This window comes from Megachile rotundata, chromosome 1, assembly GCF_050947335.1.
Source record: "Megachile rotundata isolate GNS110a chromosome 1, iyMegRotu1, whole genome shotgun sequence".
In the NCBI taxonomy this organism is placed as follows: Eukaryota; Metazoa; Arthropoda; class Insecta; order Hymenoptera; family Megachilidae; genus Megachile; species Megachile rotundata.
Genome location: NC_134983.1, coordinates 25,035,218 through 25,043,290, shown reverse-complemented (window position 1 = coordinate 25,043,290; position 8,073 = coordinate 25,035,218). Strand labels below are relative to the sequence as shown.

Below are 8,073 nucleotides of genomic sequence, written 5' to 3'. Positions count from 1 at the left end.
TGCTCTCGGTGAATCTCGGATTCGCTTCGGTGCTGGTTTTATGCCGTTCTCGCGACTCGCGCGAGTCGTCGCGTCGCGTCGCGCCGGTTCTCTCGGTTGTACGATCCAGGATTCTCTTTTCTCTGCAATATGCGCGCATTTTTACCTTTTCTCCCTTTATTTCACTTTTATTTTTACACCAATTGTTAACTCGCTATTATGTTACTTTCCTAATATCAACAATTATTTTCTGGAAGCACAGTAAACGTTCATTTTCGTCTTTTAATTCGCTTGTATTAGGTATACATGTTAAAATATGATTTTGTATAATCCCATTGCGAAGAAAAATATCGAAACGATAACTAAATAAAGTTTCGTTTAAGGGGTTAAGTGGGTTTGGAAATTTCAAAAAATCGATTTTTTTTTTTAATCTTATTAAATAGTACAATGTGTCTAGAATATTCTGCCAAAATTTTAAATCGATTGGAGTAAAATTCAAAGAGATAGACCCTTCGGAAGTTCTGCCCGACAGGCCACGTTAGCCTGGCGCGATGCAAGTTTATTGAAGCAGTTACCTAGGTATTGTTTGTCTGTCTTTCTCGCTTGTTTTCTTTTTCTAAGGGCAACTAGTTCTAAATATTTTAGTTGTGTAGACATTATTTATAGATTTAAGAGACTTTTGGATATTGAAGATTTACTATAGCAGCAATAAAAGACCAAGAAACCGTTGGTTCGGTACTCTTCAATATGCAGTTATAGACTTTTTTTTAGTTTTTTCTACGCTATCGATTTTTGTGAAGTGCTCAAATGTAATAAATAAAAATGGAGAAGACAAAGTGTGCAATGGTAAAGTGAATTTTAAACAGTGTGTTAAACTTGGCCGAAACAGCCATGAGTATGCCCCAAAAGAGGACGAGAATCGCATACTCGTAGCTGAGAAAAAAGCCGACACTGGGACTCAAGAAACTAGGATCTAGATATTGCCGCTGCAGCAGGTTCTTTACTTTGTGGTGCCGGAATCGATGATTCTATGTAAGTTTAAAAAAAAAAATTTTTCTGCATGTTATTTCAACTTAAAACTTCAATCGCGTTTTTCTCGAAACTTTATTTTTGAAGTCGGTGGACATGATTTCTCAAAAAGTTATGAACCGATCTTTTTCAAATTTTGCACACTTCTTCAAAATAACATTATCTAGTACTTGAACGAAGGATTTTTGTTTCTTTTCATCACAACTTATTTTACGAGGAAATACGTGGTGAAAATGTGACCAAAAAATGAAACTTTTTGTTCATAACTCCGCCAAAACTTCTAATTTTAATTTTTTTCTTTTTCCTTCGTTCAAGTACGAGCTTTATATACCTGCTAACAGAAACTAATTTGTTTTTTAATTTCAGATGAACCAGTCAAGAGTTATCGTGTCCACGCCGAGAGACCTTTTTTTTGAGAGATCAACGGAGATGAGGTCCCAATGGCTGAATATTCAACATTTTTAAACAAAAATTTCACAAAGTACTCATTAATTATGTATCTTTTAATTTACTAAATTGTTTGAAATAAATATTTCATGTGACATATTAAAAAAAATTAGTAAAAATACGCCTTTTTTAAGCGTCTGAAACCCACCTAACCCCTTAAAAAACACGTAAATTTATTGAAAATTTCACTGCCACGAGAAGAAAACGTTGTCTCTGTTGCCAAGGCTAAAATTATGCGTCGATTGTTAAGTTATCAGCAACGATTTTTTACATTATAAAATCGCTTCCTTTTCCGGCGTTATAAACACAGTTTTAATTGCCGTTTATGATACGTTTCGATAACGCAACTGTACGTATATGTAGTGGCAACGGCACAACTTTCCTGCGTAGAATTCTCTAACGGTCTTCTCTCGTACGATTCGTTCGATTATATTGCGTAGATATTACACGTACATATATATATGACGAGTAACACGATTGTAACTATACATAATAAAGAATTAGACAGGAGAGCGTGGTTATGTAGGGAAAAGAAAGAGAAAATTTTTCGCGCGTAACAGGTAGTGAAAATAATTTGGAAAATTATAATGATAAAATGAGAACGTTGACGACTATACGAGAATGAACGATTACGAACGAATACGGTGTTTATAGAGGAAGTGGTGGGTGCAACTGATCAAACGATCGTAAACTTCCTTTTGTAAACAGCCGGAAATCTAACAAAAGTACCAATATAAACGTATACGCATACGTATATGCACGCAATCACATCAGTTTCGCGTTGCTCGATTAACTCCGTTTCAACGAAATAAATCCAAGGTGGCATCGATCGATTTCAACGATCGATAAATCGATTGAGAAAGCAATTATTTTCTAAATAGATTCCAAATGGATTCGAAACGTACAGCCGTTTATTTATATTAAATTTGACACGATGCGATGGAATTAAAATCGGTATAATCGTTTATCAAACTTAGCATTGTTCGTTACGGCATGAAATTTCGAGACCATCCGTTCCGGTGATATCGCTCCATGTTGTTAAGCCAGTTTGTATATCGAACGTTTGCCCGGTACGTAAGCGATATTCTAGCAGATCCATTAGTATCTCACAGCGCGACCTGTTAAAAAACTCGCCTATCGTTTCGTGAACGCGTATAGAAGGCTGCGTTTGCAATACGTGTCTGTAAAAGAAAAAAACAATTTGAACGATGAAACATACGCTACTCGAGCAAACTAAGGGACCAAAAATGTTTAAGGTTCTTCGAAGAGTTGTATCTATGTGAAAAATGGTCGTATCCAGGTGGAACAAAAAGTATTTTCAAGCTCCAGTGTTGTACCATTTCAAGATTTGTCGGCAGAGAATACTTGTAATAACGGATTAACAAACTTTTTCTTTTCTTTGAATACGCCCACGGATTCTGATCAATTTTTCACGATTAAACTCGTTTACATTTAATTTGTTTTCTTTAATCATCGATATCTCGGTAACCAATAATTGCACGGTAAATTCAAGAACAGTGTTTCAAGATACATATTAAGATATTAAGTTATTTCTTAGTAAATCTACTGGTAATTTATTTGCATTGATGGGAAACGAACGTAGAAACGAACGTTGATAGGAATTTTCCGTCCCGATTGATCAAAGTTTTCAAAAGGATTATAAAGAACCTAGATTTAGTTGAAACATCTTTGAACGTTTCTCAATATGGAGAGAAAATTTATCCACGAATTAGAGAAAGAGAACTAGAAGTTTAGTACTTTAAAGATGGTAGTGTACGCGCGGATAAACGACCGATAGCAGATATACCATGTCAGGGACGCGTACGACTTCGCACCGGACGATGCGAATATTTATCGTAAACTAGGAAAAAAAGGAAGAAGTAACGAAGCGAGCAGAGTTGGCGAGGAATAAAATCAATTACCTAAGTAAAATCGAGAGAAATCCTTTGATTTCTGGATGCCTCTTTAAATAAATTTCATTTTCGTATCTCTCGGTTGCCTTTCTCGAATTTAATTTTTTCTTCTGGTATTCGTTTAAAGCTCCGAGATCGTAGTTCAGCGTACCATGAGCTGGATCCTTCGGATGAAAGGCTTGACAGTTTCGTGGCAATTGATCCATCGAAAAGTATCCGTCGATCGATCGAAACTTCTACATGGGAACAGACGTACACGCGTGTATCTATTAAACGTACGACGAGGACTTCACGTTCGAGTTACGAATAAATTTGTATTAAAGAAGACTTTGAATTCTGGTCGCAAACGCTGCGCTGTAATTTTTTCCTATTACGTACTGAAGTCGTCGTCAAACAATAGAATATACCGATATATGTACGTACTACTTATGTATGTACGTACATACCAAACGATCGTCTCGGTGCCAGGATCTTATATTTTTCTCAAAAATGTCATCGTCGTTGAGCGTGGAACCGTAAGCCGCGACCGCATTCCACTATTTATAACTATGTATACATAAGAAAAATTCGACGCGACGACGCTAAAAAGTTGGACATGTTGAAAACACGAGAAACATGGCTCGAAATCCGTGGAATTCAGGCCTCATTGTCGTCCCGTACGAGAAAAACGATCGCTTTGATCGTACACACCTTCGCACCTTGACAAAATCTTCGAACGAACGCGACACGTTGAGAAGCAGGAAATTCCAGCGACAATAACAATTACGCAATAGGATTTCGTGGAAAATTATACACGATGTCCAATTGATTGTTCATCCTCCGTTTCAACCGAGATTCCATCGTTATATTCGCGGTACTCTTTCTTCTCCCGTTATCTGGTCGCGTGGCACACAATTACTATTACTTGCTCACACGAAATACGCTACGATGACGAAACGCCCGTCGCGATAGAAATACGCGTATACACCTACGTACGTATACGTATGTATATTAAATGTATTGACGAAAGTTGGCATCGTGATCGAACTATTAGAAGATCGAGGCACGCGAACAATTTCTGAGCAACGATGCCGCGTTGTAATCGGATTTCCCTCTAGAACGGACATGTAAAACATTATTTCGACCAATCACGGTGTTTCGTAACGACTCGTGAACATCGTGTGTCGCGATAGTTTGGGGACGCGCAGGGAAGTTATAACGATCCTAGATATCCGATTGTAAGAAAAATGGGAAAGGAGAGACAGTGAGAAATTGGGAGGACACGTGGGAGTGGGGTGTGGAGCAGACGAAAGAGCAGAAGAAAGGGAAAATGAGTAAGTCGGAAGAAGACGAGTGGGACAAAGAGTATTCGCGAAGAAGAAGGAGGAAAGGACAGAGAATGTTGCCGTGAAAAAAATTGAAAGGAAGGAAAATGAGGAGGAAGATGGCAGTGGTTAGTGCGCATTTAGTCGCGGTAACTTGGATACAATACCGATCTACAATACCGAAACGTTCCAAGTTTCGTAAATCGATGCAGAAATTTTCACTTTCGGAATTCGGACGAACCGGTCATCGGTACATTTGATCGTAATTTAGATTCAATCATACTCGTATGTTTACGGAGAGTATCTTGATATCGTTACTTTACGTGACACCTACTTTGGTACATTGTGCACCGATATATAACGTCGGAGAATCGAACGAAGAATTTCTACGAAAATGTTGTTTGCGCGATATCGACCTTATCGACGACCGTCAAAATCGATGCGATCCGGGGACGTTGAATCACACATCGATAGCGATGTTGTACCGTTCTTTCGGTAACACGTCCTACACGTTCTGCTGCTCGGTTTGCTCCGAAAGTGAGTAATTCTACGTTATTATACATATAACGATCGTTTTAATCTCTCTTTACGATTCAATTGAAATATCTATCCATTTCGCGGAGGATAATGGAAATAAACGAAACGACGGGCGCGTAAGAAATAGATATGTACGAAATTACAATGTTTAACGTTCGATCGTTTTGAAAGGCGGTGCACGTTCAGTGGTCAGGGAATAAACATCGATCTACGTTGTCGTTCGAGCGAGTTCGATTCGCGAGGATTTCCCGATTTTATACTCGATAAGAAGTCACAGGACGACGCTACGTGTCATTGTCGATAAACGATGAAAATGCTAGACGATCGTGAAATAATATTCTATGTTATTTCGAAGAAACCGAAAATTTGCGGTCAAGCACCGACACGATCACGACGCGCCGTCAGCCGAAATACATAATCGTATCTCAAGATTGATTAGAAACCGACTAAATAGCGTAAAGATTCGAGGAACGTTGGACGAGAAAAACGCGTATGCAAGCTTTCGACGCTTTCGAACATTTACGAATGAAAAAATGTTGGCAACGTTTCGATAGAATGAAAAATCGAAGCGAAATATTCGAGTTTCGATAATTAAATGGACGAAACGATACGTTTCAGATGCGTTCGAATTAAGGGTTGATTCGAAAGAAACGTCGACGGAGCAACAGCGTAAAAACTCAGAGGAGGAGGAGGAGGAGGAGGAATCTTGTTTCAAAAGATGCATCTCCGATGACCAAACTATTCGAATTTGGAAGAAAGAAAAAACGAACAACGAGGACGATAAGGAGGAGCAGAATAAAGCTAGTAACTGTGACAGCGTATTTAAGTCGTTAAATTTTTGGGGCGCCAATATGGTAGTGTTCGCGAACATCGTTTACATCGTTCCGTACACGATTGTAGTGACAGTGTACTTAACCGTTCTAAGGAAAAGTACACGAGCATATCACAGAGCCGTGATATGTTACAACGCGACGCAAATAGTTTTGAACGGAATCATAATCGGTATGGGTAGTTGCATTTTATGCCACGTGTCGATCCATTCGAACGTTTACACGATTCTCGGATTAACGCTCATGTTTCTCACGATATCTTCGACTTCGTGGCTGTTCGTCATTTGCATCGATATGACATTGGTGATCACGAGATTTCGATGGACATCGTCGAACAGTTCGAGTCAGCAGGAAGAAAAAGGGAAATTCGTTACGTACGCCGGTTGGACGTGGGGCAGTTCATTGCTGGTAACGGCTGTAGCCGGAGTCGCGGATTTGTCCCCGTTGCTACCGATATCGTCTCCGGTCAGGCCAAATTTCAACCGATTCGACAACGGTCCGAATTTCGCCGCTATTATTTACGTAACGACCATTCCTTTTTTAACGTGCATCGCGAACACCGTTCTTTTCTGTTACACTTCCTATAAAATGATACTAATACAAAAGGCGACGAGACTAGCGACCGAAAACAGTAGCTTCAAAACGAGTACGATGAAAACGCGATATTTCATTTTCGTGAAGCTTTATCTTCTTATGGATGCACCGTGGTTCACCAGCGCGTTGGCTGCAGTCTTCCCCGATCTCTGGCTACTGAAATTTCTACGAATGATTCAACCGATTCTTATGCTATGCGCTATTTTACCGCCGGGAACGATGTCTCGCGGATTCGTGACTGTCCGTTCGTTTTTCAAACCGAAGCGCGACTTTCAAATCGATCAAGTACCACCGTCTCCCTAGATCTCTCCTATTCGTCATTTTTCTTCTGCTTCGTCGTCTTTAATTCGAAAATCTATCCATCTTAGCTGCCTAAGCGATAGATGAGAGATCGAGGATTAATCGTGTCGTTGTACGCGTGACGCTGTTGCTGGCTGGTGGCTGGTGGAGGACGATCAACGGGTAACGAGCAACGAGCAACAGGCAAAGTGCAACGACAACTCGCGGCCAACAACCTATGATGCACCAAGTACCCGAAGCTCGGCTCTTTATACTATCTACCGGAGAGAAAATCCCTACTACTCCGGTCCATGCTAGGAACTCGTACTATGTACGAGTTTGATGCCGGCGCACAGTTCGTGGGGATCGAAAGGACGCGTTACTAGCGATCGTCCAATTTTGCGCACACGCGTCTACACCCATACGCGCTACTATAGACGGCTTAGATCATACTAGATACAATAAAGTTACGCAAAACAGGCAGCTCGGTATCACGCGATTCCTTGAGCTACTCCTAGAGTTACGTGACCCATATAGACGAATCGCAGGATCGACGTTAAGATTTCGTTACTCAATGTCGCAATGATACCAATTATATTAGTTCACCTTAGTATCGGTTAACTCGCGATCTTGTGCCTGCAAACTGTCCCACCGTGTATTATATTTCTCCATACACGGTTTCGTAATTTTACCATAATTAGGACAACGGAATTCGATATTTTATCACGGAATACGCTTTTCTTTTTTATCTATCGATCAAACGTTCGATCTCTCAAGGTTGTTATCCGAACGTCGCGTCGTCTTCCGTAAAAATATTTACAACATTTTTCACCGCTGCCACTTTTACCATCTTGCTACGAAACGTATGTGATTCTTTTACGCTGTTGCAAAATATAATCGATTACTTGTACACTTTATGCGTTATTTTCTTCTCTCTACTACGCATCCCGATCGAAATCGGGAACTCCAGCCTCGTTTCGCTTAAAGATACGCGATGAAAAATCAGTTCTAGGCATATCGTTGGTTGGACTATTCATTCGAGTCCTTCGAAACTGTCTCGAACATTATATAACGATCGTTGGTTAACCGAATTTTCGAATTTAAATTCGAAAACTCTTACGAAATGCGAGCATAAATTGATTTAGCACGGCAGGAAAGAAA

At 39.9% G+C, this 8,073-nt stretch overlaps 2 protein-coding genes and 1 long non-coding RNA gene across 4 annotated transcripts; 2 read left to right on the top strand and 1 right to left on the bottom strand.

Moving 5' to 3' along the window:
• The first annotated feature begins 75 nt into the window (after nt 1-75).
• Nucleotides 76-1,569, top strand: LOC143264493 (uncharacterized). Its single transcript, XR_013038239.1, has 3 exons — nt 76-279; nt 437-1,011; nt 1,375-1,569. It is a non-coding gene; the product is annotated as an uncharacterized LOC143264493 (long non-coding RNA).
• Nucleotides 1,570-2,428: 859 nt separating this feature from the next.
• On the bottom strand, nt 2,429-3,574 carry LOC105664346 (uncharacterized). The gene is made up of 2 exons (XM_012298691.2): nt 3,378-3,574; nt 2,429-2,636 (listed from the first exon to the last, which is right to left on the bottom strand). Exons 1-2 carry the CDS (start codon nt 3,572-3,574, stop codon nt 2,429-2,431), a joined length of 405 nt encoding a protein of 134 aa, XP_012154081.1.
• A 1,385-nt stretch (nt 3,575-4,959) lies between these two features.
• Nucleotides 4,960-7,827, top strand: LOC105664345 (G-protein coupled receptor Mth2). 2 transcript variants are annotated; one of them, XM_076531674.1, is made up of 3 exons: nt 4,960-5,209; nt 5,828-6,013; nt 7,002-7,827. In XM_076531674.1, exons 1-3 carry the CDS (start codon nt 4,960-4,962, stop codon nt 7,007-7,009), a joined length of 444 nt encoding a protein of 147 aa, XP_076387789.1. In that variant the 3' UTR covers nt 7,010-7,827. The 2 variants fall into 2 exon arrangements, with proteins under 2 accessions (XP_076387789.1, XP_012154080.2); XM_012298690.2 differs by having other exon boundaries at nt 5,828-7,827.
• Nucleotides 7,828-8,073: the final 246 nt, after the last annotated feature.